We start from the raw sequence: 23,721 nt of genomic DNA on the forward strand, positions 1-23,721 counted from the left end.
GTGCAGAGGAACGACGTTAGCTGTTTTCCAGTCCAGGGGGACTCTCCCTGTACTTAGGGAGAGATTGAAGAGCATGGTTAATGGTTCCGCCAGGACATCGCACAGCTCCCTGAGTACTCGTGGGTGCAATTTGTCTGGTCCCATGGCTTTGCTCACCTTGAGTCTTGACAGTTCGCTGTAAACATCAGCTGGTGAGAACCCAAAATTCTGAAATGGGTCTTCCTTGCTTGGCTTTGCTTCCAGCTGTGGCCCGTGTCCAGGTGCCTCGCAGGTAAAGACTGAGCAGAAGTAATCGTTCAGTAGTTTGGCTTTTTCGGAATCTGTTTCCACATAAATCCCATCTGCTGTTCTAAGACGTACTATCCCGTTTGTGTTCTTCTGCCTGTCACTAATATACCTGAAGAAGGATTTGTCCCCTTTCTTAATGTTCTTTGCTAGAGTTTCTTCCACTCGAAGTTTGGCCTCCCTGACTGCTGTTTTGACTGCTGCAGACCTTGTTTTGTATTCAATGTTAGCTTCTTTCTCCCCGGTGCGTTTGTATGAAAGAAATGCTCTTTTCTTGTCCTTGACTAGGTGTGAGACCTCATCAGTGAACCAACGGGGTTTCTTCTTTCTTTGTTGTTTATTTACCGATTTTATGTAGCGGATAGTTGCTTCGTGTAGTGTCCTTTTCAGTGTTGACCACATAGCTTCCACTTCGTAAGTTGTTTCTTGAGCCTGTAGCGTCTGATGGACGAAATCGCCCATGCTTGCGAAGTCAGTGCCCCGGAAATTGAGTACCTTCGTTTTTGTTTGTGATCTAGGGAAGCCCTTTCTAAGGTTGAACCATACCATGTTATGGTCACTGGTTGCCAGCGTTTCTCCCACCGAGACTTCCGTGACGCTTTCCCCGTTCGTAAGTATCAGGTCCAGGATGGCCTGGGCCCTAGTGGGCTCTAGTACCATTTGTTTGAGCTGTACTCCCTTCATGGATGTTAATATCCTCTTGCTATTACAAGTTGTTGCTGAGAATGTGTTCCAGTCTACATCAGGCATGTTGAAGTCCCCTAACAGGACAACGTCCCCCCGTAAGGTGATATTCTCAATGTCTTCAATTAATTCTGTGTCTTTGTCCTCCGATTGTCTTGGAGGTCTGTATACCACACCGAGGTATAGGCATTTTTCTCCGCCTCTGGCCAGGTTTACCCAGATGGATTCCCCAGTGTACTTGACATCTGTGATCCTAGTTGTCTTGATGTTCTCTTTGATGTAAAGTGCTACCCCACCTCCCAACTTACCCTCTCTATCTTGGCGAAGCAGGTTATATCCTGGTATAGTTATATCCCACCCATGAGAGTCAGTGAACCATGTTTCGGATATTGCTACCATGTCTAGGTCTGCATTTACTATTTCTGTTTCTAGTTCTAGAAATTTATTCCCTAGGCTGTGTGCATTTACATACATAGCTCTCCACTCTTTGTGTCTAAACTCCTTTAGAGAGTTACCCATCTGAATTAGAGTGTCTCCTAGCGAATCTTTTGCAGCAAGGGTACTTACCTCTGACTTAGAAGTGGAGTTTTGGTTCACCTTATCAGGATTGTTACTTACTGTTCCGGTATATAAATGGGTACCCTCCCCCAACTTACCTAGTTTAAAGCCCTTCGAAGCAGGCGGGCTACTCGGTGTCCGAAGACGTTCTTACCTCTGTTGGTCAGGTGGAGTCCGTCTGATCCCTGGAGTCCCTGTAGTGCCTCCCCGTGATTCAGGAATCCGAAGTTCATTTCCCAGCACCATCGTTGTAGCCACTCATTTGTCTTCAGAATACGTTCGTCCCTGTCTCTTCCCTTGCCCCTAACAGGAAGAATTGAAGAGAATACTACCTGTGCTCCTGTCTGCTTCAGCCTCTCCCCCAGAGCTCCGAAGTCTCTAGCTATGCCCTCCAGAGTGTTCTGTATGAGCATATGTATGAGCAGTGGCGTACCTAGGGTATGTGGCACCCAGGACCCATCATTTTTTGACATACACCCCCCATCTATATGAAAAATATGATTTTTAGTAACAATCCACATATCGCACAACAAGAGTGTACCTAGGAAAAGGCAGCATCTTAAACACTGCAGTGAGCACTAGAACACCAACACATACATTGTAAAACTAAACAAGCCAGATCCTGTAGTCAATGCCAACTGAAAACTATGTTCTTTTCATACACACAGAACAGAGATACACCCTCGCCCAATATGGAATAATCACAAACTAAAAATAGAAATATGTAGACAAAAGTCAAACAGAACCGCCAAGAAACCAGACCCTGGATACAATGCAACATCACAAAAACAGTAATACATGTCCTCTAATACTGTGCAAAATATAAAGACAGTAGATGTAAATTTGAAAAAACTGATACATAACAATCACCACTTTACAAATTAACAAATAAAAATAAAACAAATAATGAGAAATAAAAAAATACCATTTTATTGGACTAATCCCCGTAAGCTCGGTCCCCATCCCCGCAAACCACCTGATTCCATCCACACAAGCCTTGAATTGTTTATATTAAAGTATAAAAAGAAACAATATTCTGTACAATTGTCAATTTATAAATCAGCGCCTTCTCCCCACTCTCTCTTCCCCATTTCCCTTCAGCGTCCTCAGCCCACTCTCTCTCCACTTTCCTTCAGCGCACGCACATAAAAACAAGCAAGTAATTTTATATCATTTTCATTCTATTCATTCATAGAAATTAAAGTCTAAATAATGCCAGTCACATAACAAAACATGATTTTACGGAAATAATTCTCTGCACAGTCAAGCCTGCAAGGAGGATTACTGGATGTCTTTCAGCAGCTCCCCTCCCTCCCTCCCCCTTACCTTTGTGGCCAAGTCAAAATGATCTACCAACAGTAAAATTTTTAAAACACAAAGCACGCTGTACGCAGAGAAAATGTTAATTATCATTTATATTTTACGGGTTTTCAAAGAGGTCAAGGCAGATGACTTTATGCAATGCTACCTCAGTAACAACTATACAAAAATAGACAAATATTCCCTCTTCCTTTTTATTAAACCACGATAGCGGTTTTTAGCGCAGGGAGCTGCATTGAATGCTCCACGCTGCTCTTGATGCTCATAGGCTCCCTGCGCTAAAAAACGCTATTGCGGTTTAGTAAAAGGGGGCCATAGTGCAAAATATAGACAACATATATAAATTCTCAAAACGGACACATTTTGATCACTAAATTGAAAATAAAATAATTTTTCCTACTTTTGGTAATTTCATCAGTCTCTGGTTGCACTTTATTCTTCTGACTGTGCATCCAATATTTCTTCCCTTCTTTCAGCCTCATGTATGCTTCCTCTCCTCCAGACCTCATTCCCTCCCCACATTTTTTCTTTGTTTCACCCTGCCCCCTTCTTTATTTTTCTCTCTCTCCATACCCCCTTTCTTTCTGTATGTCTGTCTTTCTCTCTCTCTCCGTACCCCATTTCTTTCTTTGTTTCACCCTGCCCCCTTCTTTCTTTCTCTCTCCATGCCCTCTTTCGTTCTGTCTGTCTTACTCTCTCTCTCTCCATGCCCCATTTTTCTTTGTTTTACCCTGCCCCCTTTCTTTCTTTCTGGTTCCTGTCCCCCCCTTTCTTTCTTTCTCCCTGCCCTCCCCTCCCCCATGCTACCACCATTGGGAAAATGCTGCCACCACCGCTGGCGAATAGGCTGCTACTGCCTCCATCTGGAACAGGCCGGCACCAAGTTCGCCCTGCTTCTCTTCCCCGCGGGGCCGACCAACTCTCACCGCACGACGTCAATTCTAACGTCAGAGAGGACATTCTGGGCCAGACAGGCAGCGATTGGCTGGCCCAGAATGTCCTCTCCGACGTCAGAATTGACGCGGGCAGTGAGAGTTGGTCAGCCCCATAGGGAAAAGCAGGGAGAACTTGGCGCCGGCCTGTTCCCGATGGCGGCGGTGGCACTCAAGTGGCTAAAGAGCCGCAGTTTGCCGGCCTAGGGAGAACACTGGAGGATGGCCAGCTGTTCACCCCCTTGGGGCGTAAACCCAGGGAGGACCGCCCTCCCCCCACCCCCACCTTGGTATTCCACTGTCTGTACCTCACTCCCTCCCTAAGACCAAAAATTTTCCTTTCTTCCATTCCTGTGTACACAACCATCTCTTTCCCTCCCTTCCTCTCTCCCAAGTCCATGCCTTCTGTGTCCAAACACGCACTCCCTCCCCCACCTCTTTCCCTCCCTTCCTCCATCCTCTCTCCCAAGTTCATGCCTTGTGTCCAAAAATGCACTCCCTCCCCTCTTTTGTGTTCCGCGTTTGCCTCCTAGCCCTCATTTTAGCAACTTTCTCAGCCAAATACAACTCGAGCCGCGAGGCTCGTCTTCTGCTCCTACCTGCCCTGCCGCGCACACATAGCCGACCGGAAGTCTTCCCCAATGTCAGCGCTGACATCGGAGGGAGGGCTTAAGCACTTTTTGGGCTTGCGAGCTACTTTTAAAATGACCAAGTCAAAATGATCTATCAACAATAAAATTTAAAAAAAACCCACAAAGCACACTGTACGCTGAGAAAATGTTCATTATCATTCCTATTCTGGGGGTTTTTCAAAGAGGTCAAGGCAGATGACTCTATGCAATGTCACCTCAGTAACAACCATACAAAAATAGACAAATACCCCCCTCCCTTTTTACTAAAGCACAATAGCAGTTTTTAGTGCAGGGAGCTGCGCTGAATGCCCAGGGCTGCTCTCAACGCTCATAGGCTCCCTGCGCTAAAAACCGCTATTGTGCTTTAGTAAAAGGGAATTAAGATCTTTGCTGGCTGTTCGTTTCCACTGAGAAGCTAAGTACTTCCTGTTGGCTTTTTCACTTTGCTGGTTTTGGACGTTTGTATTTGACCCCCCCAGATAAGGGGCAGAGACAATTGCTGTTTATGGTGGAGTGTGTGTGTGTTTTTTTGATTTATTATCTTTTTTCACACCGAGCACTGTTGGGTGCACTTTATCACAAATTATACACAGAGTAAAAGCCCGGGGATGTTTCACAGTTAACACCCTTTTGGGTGTAAGCCAAGTGACAGCCTGTACCGCTGGATCTTCCAGTGGGTGGCTGTGTGACTGAGGGCTCTCCTGTGTTTATCACTCATTCATTAGTGGTAGTTATATATTTGTCACTCCACCAGTTCCGCTCTAGTCTCTCCCCCCCTATCTGGTTCCAGTTCTTGGGGTCTGGGAGGTTTACTTTTTTGATGTTAGTAAAAGGGGGGCCATAGTGCAAAATATAGACAGCAGATATAAATTCAGACACATTTTGATCACTAAATTTAAAATAAAATCATTTTTTCTACCTTTGTTGTCTGGTGATTTCATGAGTCTCTGGTTGCACTTTCATCTTCTGACTGTGCATCCAATCTTTCTTCCCTTCTTTCAGCCTGTATGCTTCCTCTCCTCCAAATCTCATTCCCTCCCCCAACTTTTTCTTCCTCTCTCCCTGCCCTTTCTTTCTCCCTGCCTCCCTTTCTTTTTTTTCTCTCTTCATGCCCCCTTTCTTTTTCTCTGTTTCCCTTCTTTCCTTCTGTCTCCCTGCCTGCCCCCTTTATTTCTTTCTCCCTGCCCTCCCCCAAGCCATTGCCGCCGCCATCGGAGAACAGTCTCCCAAGTCACCGCCGTCGGGTAACATGCCCCAAAGCCGCTGCCGCCCTAAGCTCTCCTTTCCTGTGTCGGGCCCACCGGCATTCCTCTCCCCGACGTCAATTCTGCCGTTGGAGAGGAAGTTCCGCCCAGCTAGGCAGCGATTGGCTCGACCGAACTTCCTCTCCGACGGTAGAATTGACGTCGGGGAGAGGCAGGCTGATCTACACGGTAGAATTTTCCGGACCTGGCAGGCTGTGCACCCCCCCTAAGGCTGCACCCGGGGCCAACCTCCCCCAGTCCCTCCCTTGGTACGCCACTGCATCTACTAGGTTTACTATTGCAGCTAAGGAGGTTGGCCATTTCAACTAAATATAATTTATTTACATGTATCTGCAACATGTTTTATATTTATCTTTGAAATATTATCTTCCTCGGGGTCTAGTTTTCTGGGCTTTATCTATTTATATCCTTGTTGTGCTCATCCTATTGGATAAAGTAGTCTGTGAAGAGTCTTTATCCCTTTCTTGAACTTTCCGGTATCTTTTTCTAGTTTTCGTTCCTTTAGGAGGATGTTCCACCACCTTCGAGCCTTCACTGAGAACATTCTTTTCCTGACACTTTTGCATTTGATGTCTCTGAAGGAAGGAATTTGCAGCAGGTGATTTTGGCTCGAGAATAGTGTGCGTGTTGTAGTCTGGTCGCTAGATTTTGTGGTTCAGAGAGATGAATAATTTTGTGTGTCAGCAGTAGGATCTTGAATTTCACCCTGCTTTCAATCAGGAGCCAGTGTAGTTCTTTCAGTAGCACGGTGGCACTCGTCCACCTCGATTTTCCCAGCAGAAATATTGCTGCTGCATTTTGTACCATTTAATCATGTATTTTGGAATGTCCAATAGGATTGCATTGCAGTAGTCGAAAGGGTTATTATCATGTTGGACATTGCTTGACGGGTGAGGTAGGGTTTGAGTCCTCTGGCCCAGTAGAGTTTTTCTCGATGCATTTGATCTGTGTTGTCATGTCTAGGTTTCTCACCCCATCCATAGAAGATATTATGGCGTTGCCATTCAATGTTAGAGAATGACACAGGGACTGTTTACCACGGTAAACCATGGTCAATGCAGTAAATCCACAGGAATGGAGACATTTGCAAGTGGTTTACCACAGGAATGTGGAAAAGACCTTTCACCGCCTTGCCAGAACGGGGACAAGACCTTTTACCGCCCCATGGGAGTGGTGAAAAAAGTCTTGCTCCTGTGGTAAAAAAAATTGCGCCCATGTCAGACTCGGCATCTCCTCTCCAGCTCCTCATGCGCCTATTTTACCTTCAGGAGCCAGCCATGCTACGATGAAGACAGAAAGAACCCAAAACCAAAGCCTGAGACCAATGTGATTTGAAGAATAAAATTACCAGATAACAAAAGGTAGAAAAAAAATATATTTTATATTTAATGATTAGAATATTTCAGATTTGAAATATGTATCCTTCTAGAGCTGGTATTAGACATAACTGGGGACCGCAAAGCCCAGGCTGTGCTTCTTTAGCTTCCAGCTGGCTTAGGGCTCTCTCTCTGACCGGGGGCAGTTGCCCTAGTTGCTCTCCCCTAACATTATTCTTGCCATGTGTGACTAAAGTACTCTGTTAGCTTGATTTTTCTATTTAGCATTCTGTAGTAATTTGGTTTGTTCAGTTTTCACAATAGTGGAGAGAATATTTGTGAAAGGGAGGGGAGACAGGGGTTTTGTTGATCCTTGCTCTGTATTATTTGTGTTTATAAAATGACAATTATACAGAATATTGTCTCTTTTTATACTTTAATAAAATAAGTTCAGTATAAAATCATAACTATCCGAGGTTTGTGCGGATGGGATCTGACAGTTTGCAAGGCAGGGACGGGAACGGGGCAGGGACGGGGCCGAGCTCACGGGGACGGGCGGGAACGGTGATAAATTTTTTCCCTGTGTCATTCTCTAGTTGGTATCCTGGGCTATTTCCTCCCCATTTGTTAATTAGCAATAGTTGCAACTTGGATGAGAACAAGCTGGGATTGCCATTCTCCCTTGATTTAAGTGCAGGTTTATCAAATTAAGAAACTGGAGAGGTGACTGTTTTATTTCTTATTTAGCTAATTGTACGTTTCCTGTTCTTATGCTCCGTGGTTTATTGTTGGACAGTCCACAGATCATCGCAACAATTTGAAACATACACAGTTGCAATAATCTGTTAAGTAGAGCCAGGGGAAACCATTGCACACATAGCACAATGAATCTTCCTCGCAGGAGGAATTGTGAACAGGTTCAAATGATCAGATCTCAGTGTACAAGAAGGTGAATATTGGGGGAGAGGGCCTGCAAGATTTTACCTACCTTAAAATGAAGTTTTTGCTTTATAGCTGAGATATTTTTTTTCCACAGAGTTTCTAATCCAGGGCTGCCCAAGTCCAGTCCTCGAGAACAACTGGCAGGCCAGGTTTTCAGGATATCCACAATGAATATGCATGAGAGAGAGATTTGCACACCAAGAAGGCAGTGCAGGCAAAGCTCTCTCATGCATATTCATTGTGGATATCCTGAAAACCTGGCCTGCCAGTAGATCTCGAGGACCGGACTGGGGCAGCCCTGTTCTAATCACTGTCCATGATGAAACAGAAGTTTTAATAAGGCAGGATTAAAACCCTGAGGCATTTGTGGATAAAGCGCCTTCCTATTTTTGACTGGAGTTAGGTGAAATGGAGAAGTTTACTTCTCTGCAGGCCGAGGATGTCTCATGATGTACTTACACACCTTTTGATCGAACATGATGTTCTAGACGAGCTTACAGGAGGTCAGAGGTCGCTTTTGCAGATATTCTGATGGAGAGCTCCTGTTTACTCTGAGGCTGGGTTGGGAGTTTTCTGACACCAACTAGACATTTTGGTTTTGAGCTCTGCTGGGAAAATATAGTCAGATCCTGCTTAATAATGGCATTTTCTCTCAAACCCCTATTGTACCGAGCTAACAGGAATTGTGCTATCCAGTCTCTGAAATCAGATTTTGTCCATTGTGTACAGCCGTGGCTAATTTGGTTAAAACAGCTGTGCTTGTCAAGGAAATACTGGCGATGTGATGAAAACATAACAAAATACACAGTTTATGTAATTAAACAGAGCTGGTATCACTTCATCAGTAACCACCTTCTGCTGAATGGGCTTCACTGGTAAGTGTTAACAGCTGCAAATAAAATACATTTAAAAGCCAAATGTACTCCTCGTCTCTATCCAGAATCTTATATTTTTAAGTTCTGTAAAATCTTCCTGCATAATTCAGCCAGGGTCCAGGGAACAGGCTGTCTGCATCTGCCTTAACGGTTAATGTTACATCCGGTGGTAGACCACGGAGCCTGTGCATGTGACATCACACCTAATCTGGACCAATCAGAGAAGCGTCCCATCACATGGATCCAACCTGGTGGTCTCCTTGAGTGGTGCATGGAAAAAGCTGAAAGGATTTCAGTTCTTACACAGATTCCTAGGAGGTCTTCATCCTTAAAAGATTTATACCATTAAAACGATCCTTTCCTCGTTAATCGTGCTTAGTAATAAATAGAAACAAAACAAAAATGATATCTTTTTATTAGACTACTTAATAGATTTGGGGGGGGGCTAGTTTTCCAAGGGAATGCCGCCTTCTTCAGGTCAGGAATGAGCATAAGATGGCGATATCTGGTGGAATTCAAATCCAGATTTAAAGCCCACTTCTTCAAAGCTGTGTTTAAGTTCTAACCTCGCCAACTTGCAAAGCACAAAAATCTGTTTGCCATTCCTTCTGTAGTCCCTTATCCTCTCTACCTCATTCCCTTTTAATTCAATACCTGTATGTCTATTATAAGAAGATTGTAAGCTCTTTTTTTTTTTTTTTTTATAATTCTTTATTGATTTTTAAACAAGAACAGTGTTATATAAATAAAAGAACTGTATATTATTGCATTCAGTCATAACACTAATATCTATATAGATAACAGAACTATCATTCAATAATTACATTATTTTGCATATAGTAATAACATAAGAACCAAATAAATAATATAATATGAAACCAAGTTACCTAAAATATCATTATCAATATTTCCTCCCAACCCCCCAACCCCCCCACCCTCCCTGGATGTGTAAAGATAAATAAACCAAGAAAAAAGCTCTTTTGAGCAGGAACCATCTCTTGCGTGTTCAACGCACATCTGGTAGCAGTATAGAAATAATAATTAGGAATATCCGAATATATACTGTATTTTCACGCATATAACGCACGCGTTATACACAATTTTACAAACCGTGCATAACCATGCGCGTTATACGCGTGAGCGCGTTTTACAACTTTTTTTTACATAGTTCCCCCCCCCCCCGACGTCCGATTCACCCCGCAGGACCGCTCGCACCCCCACCCCGAAGGACCACTCGCACTCCCACAGCCTCCCCACCCCCCCCCCCATCATGGAGAAGCTCCTACCATTGTCCTGCTGCTTCCTCTGCCGGCGGTCCCGGCCCTTCTGTGAGCCCTGCGTCTGCGCTGCTTCCTCTTCCGGCGGTCCCGCCCTTTCTCTGACGTCAGAGAGAGCTGGATGGGTCAGAGGGTGATAAAGCAATATTGTTTCCGGTGTATAATGCAAATGGAAGCCCAGGTCTCTGTTATGACATCTTTTGCTGATGTCAAAACATTTCATCATTCTAACCGGTTATATCGCACAGCTTATCTGGTTAGGCGCTGATAAGTTTAGCGGTCAGATAGGACCACATAAATAGCGCTCCTCTCTTTATCCACTAAAACATTAACTAGTTAGCACTAAATATCGGAATAATCAGTCAACTTTTTATTGGTTAACCTCTGCCCCCTAGCAATGGCCTGGCATTGAATATCCAGATTTAACGCTGCTGGTGGACAGCAAAAGTGCCTGTGATTGTATCATGGGTTACCACGGCAGCACCATTGAACGTACTGGGTCTGCTTTACCCTACGAGGTCTTTTTTCCTCCTTATAAAACAATAAAAAAATTTATAATCACAATTTCTGTATATATTGCTGGTTAGGTACCACTGTAGTTGGGTTATCGGATGATATTAATTTGAGTGGACCCGTCTACTCCATTTTTTTTTGCTTTGTATGGGGCCTGAACGTAGCTAGTCGAGTATAGATGAGACTGACTTACACAAAATAGATTTCCAATTATTTGCAAAATTATGTCATGTCTATACATTGGGGTAATTCTGAGAAACAGGCGAATGATGTGACTTCAGGAGAGGACCCTTGGATCTTCTCTGAATAGTTCTGACCCCATTTTTTCCACTGATAATGGAAGGGGCATTTGTTTCCCCAGGCCTTTGCCTCTTTGTATTCGGCCTCCGTGTATTTGATTTGATTTTCTATAATCCTGCTACAATTACTTCAATCTAATCAAACAAACAGGATAAGTAGGAGGGTAGGGAGTTTCTCAGGCTTGGGGGCTTCACATGCGAGTAGAGGGTTGGTTTTGAATATTGCTTTCTCCCCACCTGTGAAGTTAACAGAAGCCTTCCTGTACACCTTTTAATAAAATTAGGTTACCAGCCGTCCGGATTTCCCCGGACATGTCCTGCTTTTGAGGACATGTCCGGGGGTCCAGACGGTTTTTCAAAACCTTGCACTTTGTCCGTGTTTTGAAAAGTGCGGTTGCCCTTCTGCCTGACGAGAGCAGGCAGCAAGAGGTGGGGTTAGGGCTGGATTGGGGGCGGGGCTGGGATGAGTGGAACTGGGCGGGCCTGGAGATGGGTCTAGGGGTGTGTATTTTCCGTTTGGAAATTCTGGTAACCCTAAATAAAATATTTTTTCACCGTAATATGTTGAGTATGAGTGGTTTCAACATACCTGGCCATGTGGCCTACCTTCCCACATTGTACCATAAATTTTGCTCTATAGACATTTTTCTCTTTCTTGTTAAAGAAATGTTCCAATGCACATTTTGATACGGCTAACTAGTTTCATTATCCCATTGATACAACCAGTATGGTACTGACTCCTACACCAAAATCACTTGGAGCCGATTTTCTCTGTTGTAGAATATTATACCAGGTGTGATCCTGTTCATTTTTCATTTGGTCTCCTTTTTGGGCAGGTTGTTATGCCCTTGGAATTATTATTCCTGTCTTTGAATATTATTGGTTTGAGGGGCCGCATTTCATATTTTACTGCGTGATGCGTTGACTATGAGCGCATGCAACTTCGCTCCCTGGGTGCCTGGTTAGCAAACGACCCTCCGCATGCATTGGGGCAGTGGTCTCAAACTCGCGGCCCGGGGGCCACATGCAGGTACTATTTTGAGGCCCTCGGTATGTTTATCATAATCACAAAAGTAAAACCGCATAGAACTTCACGGTATTGCAGTATATAAGCTATTATTATTAATATTATTATTATTATATTGAACAGTTGAACAGTTGTTTTTCAAAATAGAAGTCACTTATCTGAGTATTGGTATTCAAGTGTTGTCCTGGGGTTAAGAAAGCAGGAAAACTGCTCCATGGAAGAAAAGCTACCAATCATCCAAGCTAAATATTCTTCCAAAACATCAAACAGGGCCCCCTGTTTCGCAAAAAATGCTTCTTCAGGGATTTGCTGCAAAACATAAAGAACAAATTGTAAAAAGTTTCCAAAAAACATTAGAAATCAATCAAAAAAATGATAGCTTTACCCACAGCGATCATACACCCGCTTCCACTCCTGTCATAACCATAAAGCCCTATGACCTCACAATGCAGGTGCAAAGAGCCTTAGCCTATAGTAGCGGTCTCAAAGTCGCAGCCCGCCAGGTACTATTTTGAGGCCCTCGGTATGTTTATCATAATCACAAAAGTAAAATAAAACAGTTTCTTGATCATTTCTCTTTAGCTATAAATGACAATATTATTATTAAGACTTAGCCAAAAGGAAAGATTTAAAAACTATAAAGAGTTTTACCTCCTGCAAAATTGTCATTTCTTTAATAAGACATTAACTATTTTTTTCTGAGGCCCTCCGAGTACCTACAAATCTCAAATGTGGCCCCGCAAAGGGTTTGAGTTGGAGACCACTGCATTGGGGTGATGAGGGTCTGAGGAGGATCAGTCCAACAGCACTCTAATTTTACTCCGATTGGCCGTGGTGTGGCAAGGAAGGTGCTGCTTTAAAACACAAAGCCTTTCTCGCCACAATCGTGATGAAAAAAAAGCGGTGGATGGGGGGGGGGGGAAAGGAAGGCTTGATAACGCGGTGCCGCGTATCAGCTTCCAAATGGATTACTGAGAGTGATTTTTGATAGCACGTGTAATGTTCTGTTTAATGGGATGTGGTGCCAAAGGGCTGCATGTCGTGGAAGAGCGGAAGATTTGGAGATTGTTGAGCCTTTATTTGTGGACTAAAAAGTATGTCAGTTGAGCAGGGTACGCTGAAAAGTGTTTCATTTGGATAAGCACTACCGTATTTGAACCATCACCCTCCTCTACGGGTTTACAGCAATTGCAATCAGTTGGGGGAGGGGAGGGGAGTCAGGACATTACATTAGTGATTACTTTACATTAGTGATTTCTATTCCACTTGTACCTTGCGGTTCTAAGTGGATTACATTATAAGATGGCTGGTCATTTCCAGGCGATAACAATACAGTACTTTACAAACTTTGCATACCTTACTTTACATAGCTTTACATAGATTTACTTTGCATTACTTTACATTACATTATTTTACATAGCATAACTTTACATTACAGAAAGCTATATTCAGTTTATAAACAGAGGTATCGGACGTTTTGAGATATTTAGCGGTTACAATGTTTCCGGGTATGTATTGACGTATCGTCATAGAGACTTGATTAGATGTTGCCTGAGGGGAGGAATTGCAAGGAAGGTGCGGAGGGGATAGGAAATGAGGGGAGATTAGGTTGTTGGGGTGTGTTTTTTGAATAGTATGGTTTCGATATCTTTTCGAAACGCTTTATAGTCAGTAGTTGTGATCAGCAGCTTGGAGATGGTGGGGGTCAATTTTCGTCGCCTGTGTAGCAAGTAGGTTGTCATATAGTCTTTTGCGTCTAGGACCTGCCGGCATGCATCCCTAATGAATTCTAAGCGAGTACAGTGGTGCCTCGCATAACGAACGCCTCGCACAACGAACGCTGCACACAACGAACTTCATGTCTTGATTCACACAACGAACTTCGTTTCACACAACGAACTTCACACAACGAACTTCGTTTCACACAACGAACTTCGTTTCACACAACGAACTTCGTTTCACACAATGAACTTCGTTTCACACAACGAACTTCGTTTCACACAACGAAGTCGCCCGAGCTGCCGATGTATTGCATCCTTCCGCGCAGGCACTGCAGGCAGTCGTTAGTCACTGTGCTTAACTGCCCTCTCTCACTGTATACAGTCGTCCTTTTAAGTTAAACTCAATATTTTTTATATATCATGGCTTCTAAAAAAAGCAGGAAGGTGATTTCTGTTGAAATGAAATGGCAAATAATTAGAAGGAGTGAATGTGGGGTCAAACAGTGTGACCTCGTCAAAGAGTTTGGCCTCAGCAAGACCACCATTTTCACCATTTTGACAAATTTATCTTTTTTTATGTCATCTTAGCATATTTTATGCTGCAGAACGAATTATTTTTTTTAACTTGTATTGTTATGGGAAAACGCGTTTCACATAACGAACTTTTCGCATAACAAACTTGCTCCTGGAACGAATTAAGTTCGTTGTGTGAGGCACCACTGTATTTCTATTAACCGGATGCTTTCTCCTTATGCATAAAGAGGATTCTGTTTCCTGAAGGGTTCTCAGCTCTTTCAGGAAACAGAGATGCATTTTTCCTTTGAAATCCTGCTTCAGGATTCATACCTGAGAGGAGCCAAGGTCAGCCTTCCCTCACTGCAGCAAGAAGCTTCTTCGCAAAGTTGTCTGTTTAGTAGATTTCGTAAACATACTATTTAAAAAAAAAAAAACCCAACCCTTTATTGCCCTCATTTGATCCACATTGCCTGATTCATGCTTCTTTGTCGGATCTATATTATAATATGCGTGGGTAGATTCTCCAAACAGTGCATGGGAACAGAAGCGAAGGAAATGTTTTTTGGTTTTTTTTTTAGTTCTTAGTGTTTTGATTTGTTTTTCTCTCTCTCTTCCTTTCTAGTTTGTCGCTCAGCCGAATTGCCAGCAGTTGCTCGCCACGCTGTGGTACGATGGCTTCCCTGGATGGCGGCGCAAACACTGGGCTGTGAAACTCATCACCTGCGTCACGATCGGCTTGCTCTTTCCGGTGCTTTCTGTGGCCTATTTGATTGCGCCCAAGAGCAGGCTAGGACTGTTCATTAAGAAGCCATTTATAAAGTTCATTTGCCACACCGCTTCGTACCTAACCTTCCTCTTCCTGCTGCTCCTGGCGTCTCAGCACATCGTCAGGACCGATCTCCACGTGCAGGGACCTCCTCCCACCGTCGTGGAGTGGATGATTTTGCCCTGGGTTTTAGGTAAATTGGAACATATATTTGTATTTATTTTTAGTATTTATATATCGTTTACATTCAGGTACAAACCAAAAGAAACTCTGTGGAATGACGATGTTCCTTAAATGGACTTTATTTGAAAAATGTCAAAGTTCCAAAGGTACAATAAATCATCCACATAAAATAAAATCATCCACATAAAATAAAATCATCCACATAAAAGTAAAATAATCTACATGAAAACCTTAAAGGACCTAGTTCACTAGGGACGCAGGACCCAACACGGTCCGCTTTTCGACAGTCTTCTTCATGGGTCCCTGAGAGTCCTATAATGGTGAGTACGTGGAGATGCTAATTTGCGGTAAGCCACAAGTGAGACGCTGCTTGAATCCAAAGTGAATCATGATTTTATTTCATGTGGATGATTTATTGTACTCTTGGAACTTTGACATTTTTCAAATGAAGTCCATTTAAGGAACATCGTCATTCCACAGAGTTTCTTTTGGTTTCTTCTGGATTTTCTTCTCTGTGGGTATTTTGGGTTCAATCCTCTTTGGTTTTCGCTTGTTACGTTCAGGTACTCAAGCATTTTTCCCTGTCTGTCCCAGGGTATTAAGTGACTTGCCCAGGGTCACAAGGAGCAGTGAGGGATTTGAACCCACAACCTCAGGGTGCAGAGGCTCTAACCACTGCGCCACGAAAATGGTAACCTTATTGATGGCCTATCTATGCAGTTTCAATAGAGTGGCTAGTTGTAGAGGTGTGGAGGCCAAATATTTTCATTTCATTCACTTTTCCATGTTTGTTTGTTTTTAGAGGGTATTTAAAGTGATTTAACCAAGCACCTGGCTGGTTCATTCCCTCGTGCGTGGTTATCAGCTGATACGGCATTTAACTGATTAGTGCCGCTGAATATCAACAGTAACCGATAAAACCAAAAGCCAACTATTTTGTGGGTGGTCTGATATTCGGCATTTAACCCCTAAGTGGACCGGATAAAATAGTTCTATCCTTATGCGGCGGCGCTATCGCACTTCCTTTATACAAAGCCGCGGTAGCAATTCCTCCGCGGTCAATGCGCCAAAGCCCACAGGAATCAAACGGGCCTTGATGCATTGGCCGTAGGAGAATCGCTGTTGCGTCTTTGCAAAAGGGGCCCTTAGTCAGAGACAAACAGCCGCGTGCAGTGCTCCGATCAGACACGTTGCTATTCCAGTAGAACCATGCCGCTTCTAGCGGCTGCTGCTGTGGGAATCGCTCCAACGTCCATAGGGAATTAACGGACGTCGGAGTGTTTGCCACGCAGTTTTGTAAAAGATTAAGGCACTGAAGAACCAAACTGCATCGACACCGGCGAGGTGGACAAATGCGCTTTCTTTAAGCCCAATGCAAATGAGGCATGTGCAACAGAGAAATGGATCCGCACTTCCTCAAGGTGTAATTAAGCTTTTGGCGTTAATGCCTCTGCAAGGCAATTTGCACTCTTTATCGTGTGTGCTTTTGGGCTGCGTTAATAGCTCTGCCCCTAACCCCCGCGAATAGGGAGGGAGAAGTGTATCTCGGAATAACTAAGACAAGATGCAGGGCATTGCGAGTTGTGCAGAACGCGGCAGAGCGACTGATAACAGGCGTATCTAAATACGATCATATCTCGCCCTATCTCCAACAATTGCATTGGCTGCCTGTTGTTTTTAGATCTCAATATAAAGCAATAATGATTTGCCATCAGTTCTTGTATGGAACCATACCCGAGTTGTTTAAAAGTAAGATGCCAAACTATTTACCATCTCGGGTCTCTGCGTTCTGAGGATTTAGCGTTATCAAAAACAAATGTTCATTTAAAATATGCTAAGGCCAGTCAAATGGCCTTTTGCTGTGCGGGGGTCAAATTGTAGAACTCACTTGTTGGTCAATTACGAAAATGTCATGACAAGGGTAATTTCAGGAAACTATTAAAAACGCAGTTATTTTGTTAATGCATTTTTCTTGGAACTGATCTTTGCGATTGTTCTGTTGATGGGCCCTTTATGTGATTTTCTGATGATTATATGTTAATGTTTGTTTGATTTTATTTGTCTTATTGAATTATGGTATACACGTTTTTAAAATAAAGAAATACAATTATACATATGTTCAGCACTGCTTCCTATCTGAATAGTGATGCTGCTGAATCAGGGCAGATTTGATTTAGATCAGTGTTTTTCAACCTTTTTACACCTATGGACTGGCAGAAATAAAAGAATTATTCTGTGGACCGGCGGTTAAAGAACACGGGGCTAAGTCGTGGGCCAGACCCCGCCCAATCTCCACCCCAGACCCCGCCCCCATAATAGTACTAATTGCACCTTGCACGTCCCGTGCCTCATCTGGAAGCCTTCCCTCTGACGTTACGACGTCAGAGAGAAACATAGAACATAGAAACATAGAAGATGACGGCAGAAAAGGGCAACAGCCCATCAAGTTTGCCCACTCTGCTTACCCACTCCCTGTCTATGCCCTATGGCTTCGGTTCAGGCGCAGGATGTCCGTAGGAGCCACTGCCCGTGGCTTTGTTCACTGAATCAGTGAGGAAGAGGGAGCTGGCTCGAAGATAACGCCACATCGATCGCACTGTGGACCGGAGGTTGAAGAACAATGTTTTGGGCCTGATGCACGTGCTGGCCCTGTGGACCGGCAGGAAATTTCTGTGGACCGGCACTGGTCCATGGACCGGTGGTTGAAGAACACTGGGCTAAGTCGTGGGCCAGACCCCGCCCATCTCTACCCAATCTCCACCCCAGACCCCGCCCCCATAATAGTACTAATTGCACCTTGCACGTCCCGTGCCTCATCTGGAAGCCTTCCCGCTGCCGTTGCGACGTCAGAGAGAAGGCTTCCGGTTCAGGCGCAGGATGCCCGTAGGAGCCACTGCCCGTGGCTTTGTGCACTGAATCAGTGAGGAAGAGGGAGCTGGCTCGAAGATAACGCCGCATCGATCGCACCGTGGACCGGCGGTTGAAGAACACTGTTTTGGGCCTGATGCATGTGCTGGCCCTGTGGACCGGCAGGAAATTTCTGTGGACCGGCACTGGTCCATGGACCGGTGGTTGAAGAACACTGATTTACTGATTTACTGAGAAGAAGCAGCTTGTTATCTCTGCAGACACAGATTCACAGTTTTCAGAAATGCAAAACCAAGCATCTGTGATAATTGCTTCTAGATAGAAAAATTGCCCATGACATTATGAATGGATTAGTGAAATTCATTTACCCAAAAATTTAAACATTCTATGAATATACAGCCTCATGCTACATAATTAAAAACTCATCCTTATTTCATAATGAATAACTTTTGGACTATAATGTATCTAAAATAGAAAACTATTGTTTTCCCCTCAAAAAAGCATTCTATTTAAAAACAATAATCTGCTTTAAATCCAAAAAAAACCCATTAAAACATCATCAACATCTTGTCTCACATCAGGCAGCATTATGGGGTAAAGATCTGGAACAATTGCTTACGCCTACTACTTATGGGGAATTTAGGAAAAACCGAAAAACATATCTTGTTCCGGAAGTATTTAGGCAACTGACCTGTACAATCTTAGTCCACAATATCTGATCTCTAGAGCTGTTTATCACTAACTCTAAACTTTGTTAATTCTTTTAATCATTGTAAACCGCATAGAACTTCACAGTCCTGCGGTATAGAAACTGTTATTATTATTATTTTAAATCCATTGATTTTTATCCATCCTGTACTGAATCCACACCACCCAACATTCAAAGCGATAAAAGTAGGCAGGTCAGGAGAGGTATGGGAAGGCGTGTTGGGAAGGAAGTAAGCAGGCAAAAAAAAAAACAACAACCCCAAAAGCAGCATCCATTATTCTTTTATAACATAAGGTTTTTATGGCGAGAAAGTGAAGAATTAGGTTGTCCCAATGTCAGCTCCAGTTTCTCTTGGTGCAGAGTCTAATTTAAAAAAAAAAAAAAGTGTGAAAAATACCCAGATCCTGAAGGGGTGACCTAGCGGCTAGAGCTAGAGTCTCAGCACCCTGAGGTTGTGGGTTCAAATCCTGTGCCCTGTGCAAGTCACTTAATCCTCCACTGCCCCAGGTACATTAGACAGATTGTGAGTCCACTGGGACAGACAAGGAAAGTGCTTGAAGGTACCTGTATGTAAACCGCTTTGAGTGTGGTTCTATAAGTACAAAAAAAGTGGTATAGAAATCCCGGTCCCTTTCCCTGATGTCATAATGCCTCATTCCTCCAATAAGAGCCAACCTCAGCAGTGATGTCACTATTGCTTAATGGTTCTGTACTTAGCTCACTTCTGATATTGTTTTGGAGGAGAGTGTGGCGCAGTGGTTAGAGTTACAGTCTCAGTACCCCGAGGTTGTGGGTTCAAACCCTTCCTGTGCTGCTTCCTGTGACCCTGGGCAAATCACTTAATCCTCCACTGCTCCAGGTATATTAGATACAGGACAGATAGAGAAAACACTTGAGTACCTGATGTAAAGGTGTTACATAAATGCTTTAAAAAAATAAATACAATCTAGACCTTTAGACTTACATGTATGGGGTCTGTATTAGGCAGGACTTATCCAGATAGAAGTAGCTCCCACCTGGATAAATCCCACTGTTGATAATGTGGTTGGACTACCTTGGCACATTCCAGGCAATGCCAGGGTGGTCCAGTGGCAGGGTCTGGAGTCCAGGTACTATCCAGGTAAGTTAGTAAAACAAAATATTTGTCCTAACTTTATTCGGGCACTGGTTTGAATATCGCTGGTACCCAGATAAATGCCGGGGAGGGGCCCATTGTACCCAGATATTCAGCGCTGGGTATCGGGATTCAGCCCAGTGCTGAGATTCTGGGTATAAAAAGCGCATGACGGCTGGTGTTTGAAACGACCCTGACTGCCACAGGCTGAACCTCAGGGGAGGAAATGTTGAGTGGCTGAATATTACGGCTGAACGGATCAGAACTGAGAAGTCCAGGTCGGGATGTGTTCAATTTTTTTCTAATATAAATAAGAATGGATCTGTATGTGCCAGCGACATGTGTTGGCACCCATGTTTCATTTGCCAGTGGGGCAACATACATGTCTAGGTATTGCTACACCACTGTTCTATAAGGACTCAAAGACACTTATGATATTTAAGAGTCTCAGCCTATTTTTGCTTATTTTCATAAGGCTACTTCTTTTATTTCCCTCCTATTGTTTTTAGTACCATAATCGTCCTTCTTTCTATCTTTATTATTATTATTCTATTTCATTACCCTGCCTTTCCCTTTGTTTTCTTTTTCTGTTTATTCTGTTAGTCGTTAATTTAATATGCTTTGTTCAGTGTCCATCTGTCTTTTATAACCCCTGTATTATCTGTAAATTGAATGATTTGTTCATCGCTTAGATATTTGAGTAAGCGATTAATCAAATACTTATTAAACTTGAAACTTGTTAATATATTATAGTACAGCCTCTCCACAAGTCAAATTAAATTTTACAAAATCAAAAAACTAAAATATAATTTAAACATATAAGTGCATGTAAAGTGCTCAGATCACCCCCCTTAGTGCTTATACCCGTACGAGGGGACCATCGTAGCACTGTTTAGGTCCCAAACACTGCCTTCTTAATTGCTCTTTCAACATCCACAGTAATTGGTTCGCCACAATTTATACATATTGTAATTGGTTTTGAATTCCTGAAAAGGACGGTGTCCCATTTAAGCTTCCTGCGCGCGTGCTTTTCACCAACCTCAGATCGCCCAAAAAGATCTATCCAGACTTGCAGCCCCTCGACTCAAGTTTTGCGACAAACAAAACAGAAACGCTAAAGGGCAAATTCTATAAGAAGCGCCCCAAAGTTAGACGCCTAATTAGGCACTGTTCAGCGCAATTGAAGTAAAATTGGGTGCTGTTTAGTGAATCACACTGAGCGGAACCTATTTTGGAGGCGCCCAAGAAATAGGCCAGCTCTAGGCACAACTAATTAGGCGCCTAGTGATTCTGTAGCCACGCCCACGCCTAACATGGATAGCGCCTATGTTTTTGAAGGCCGCCTAAATTTGTAGAGGCGCCTTGTTACAGAATCGCGCTTTCTTGATAGGCGCCTAGGTTTCAATCAGCGCTGATTAAAAAGCTTCATCGCGCTTGTTCTTCAATGTCGATGGGCGCCTATCTAGATGGGCGCCTCCGAAATAGGTGCTGGTTACAGAATTTGGGCCTAAGATTCCACCTTTAAATCAAGCTTATAACTCTCATATTTTATTATAAATCTTAAATATTATGTCAAAATATACAAACAACTTACTTGACTGTGTTCCTTATGGCGACCCGCAACGCGAGCGTTCTCTCAGACTAACTAACCACACATTTCCGTTTTGTACGCTATCAGTACTGACGTCAGAACACTGCTCTACAAATCATTGGCTGATTCCTCTTCACATCTCCACTTTACATGCGCTTATATGTTTATATTAAATATATATATATATATATTTTTTTTAAAATTTAATTTGACTTGTGGATGAGCTGCAGTAAGTATTGAAACATACACACATAGGTTGGTATTTTCAAAGATACACGTGTAAGTGCAAATTTATAGACGTATATGTCCGCCTTTGTAGAAACCGACACTTGTAGGTTTTTCCAGTTAGTTCCAGAGCTCACAGTCATTCGGCACGGCTGATTTCAGGGGGAGGACACTAGGAGATATAGGGAGCAACCTCCCCTAACCCCTCCTGTAGAGTGCAGTCCAAGCCAAGCAATCTTATAAAAGCTAGATGTCCCCGGGAGCACGTGTAAACCCCATCATTAATCTCAAGGGGTCATAGTTGTGCATTCCCCTTCTGAAATGGGGTCTAGCTGTGTATTCTTTGATCCTGCTCTTACCCCATCCAAAACTCGCCCTGTCCACATCACTGTGTCATTCTCATGTAGCTCAGTTTCACACATGCAAATCCCAGCTTCCTAAATTCATCTTTTCTACGTTTATTCGACATGCATATGTATATGCCAGCATTAGCATTTCTAAATCGCAAATGGGGCTTTTAAAATAACAGCCATAATGTCTTGGTCCACCCAATTGTGTAGCCAGACCTTGAATTTTGCAGGTCTGAACCCAAAGTGGGGGACACACCCTTGTGTTCCGCCCTCCCACTCTCCACCCCTGCCCTGCTCTCCATGCCTCAAGACCCCCAAATATCTGAGCAGGCAGAGTCCCCAAGTTCATCAGTGGAAGAGGTTCTCCACTGGTGTCCATGACCCTGCCATGGTGTCAGGTCAAAAACGCGCTGGGACAAAGGCGCGCGCAGACAACTGAGCGCAATGCGGAGCCGCGCGCCAAAGAAAATTACTGTTTTAAAGGGCTCCGACAGAGGGTGTGGGGGGGAACTCCCCCACTTTACTTTATACAGATCGCGCCGCGTTATGGAGGGTTTGGAGGGTTGTAACCCCCACATTTTACTGAAAACTTCACTTTTTCCCTAAAAAACAGGGAAAGAGTTAAGTTTCCAGTATAATGAGGGGGGTTACAACCCTCCAAACCCCCCAACACCGCCGCGATCTGTATTAAGTAAAGTGGGCGGGGGGTTCCTCCAACAAAACCCCCCATCGGAGCCCCTAAAAACACTCTTTTTCTTCGGCGCGCTTCCGTCTTGCGCTCAGTTGTCGGCGCGCGCCTTTGTCTTTGGCGGTTTTGTCTATGAACCCCCTGCCATATGTTGTTTCCTTGTTACAGCCTTGCCCTTAAAATTTGCCAAGTTGAGCACCCCCAATCATTTTGAAAAGTTAGTTCCTGGCCTTCCCAAAAAAAAAAACAGAAGCCGGGTCTGGGAATGGAATCCAGATCTCCCATAGGTGTTCCTGGTCTGCTTCCACAATTCAGTCACTTATGTCACTGCCCAGAGATACTGCCCAAAAATGCAGTTAGACATTTGCTGTTATGTCTGTGGACCGTTCCAATTGTGCAAGCGAGACACTTTCTCCATTCAGGATTGTCTATGTAAACACAGCCTTTCTTCCTGCAGGTTTTATTTGGGGTGAAATTAAGGAGATGTGGGATGGTGGATTCAACGAATACGTTCACGACTGGTGGAATCTCATGGACTTTGCAATGAACTCCCTCTACCTTGCAACCATCTCCCTTAAAATTGTTGCTTACGTTAAGGTAATTTACTGTTCCTTCCTTACAAGTTCTTTTTTTTTTTTAATTTATAATTTTGAATACATTACAATATCTAATACTTCAAAAGAAAAAAGGAAAATCACATAGATCGATACATAATCAAATATACGTACATAATTCCTTTTAAGCCCACATTAATGGGGAGTACCTTGCTATTCTAATTAACTAAAGTTAAAGAAAATAAAGGACATTAATTCTTGGTTCACACTAAAGAACCTTGAATCATTCCTTAAAAATAGGGATATTTTATATTAATTCTCCTCATAATCTCAGCTAGGTGAAACAAATCTCATTTATATTTTTATTTTTATTCTCTTGCAACTAAGAATTGTTGTAACTGTATGGGGTCCCAAAATGAATACTCAACATCTTGCAACTTAATCAAACATTTACAGGGAAATTTCAGGTAAAAGGATGCATCCAGTGCCAACACTTTATCTTTCAATTTCA

The 23,721-nt window shown here is 43.3% G+C and overlaps 1 protein-coding gene across 1 annotated transcript in view; it reads left to right on the forward strand.

Annotated features, from left to right (window-relative positions):
• TRPC5 (transient receptor potential cation channel subfamily C member 5) overlaps positions 1–23,721 on the forward strand; it is a 127,404-nt gene that overhangs the window by 61,120 nt on the left and 42,563 nt on the right. The window contains exons 3-4 of the mRNA XM_033946055.1: positions 14,785–15,121; positions 23,114–23,253. Of these exons, the coding sequence (XP_033801946.1) occupies positions 14,785–15,121; positions 23,114–23,253 (477 nt within the window). The remainder of the gene's footprint in view (positions 1–14,784; positions 15,122–23,113; positions 23,254–23,721) is intronic.

This window comes from Geotrypetes seraphini, chromosome 5 (genome assembly GCF_902459505.1).
Source record: "Geotrypetes seraphini chromosome 5, aGeoSer1.1, whole genome shotgun sequence".
In the NCBI taxonomy this organism is placed as follows: domain Eukaryota; kingdom Metazoa; phylum Chordata; class Amphibia; order Gymnophiona; family Dermophiidae; genus Geotrypetes; species Geotrypetes seraphini.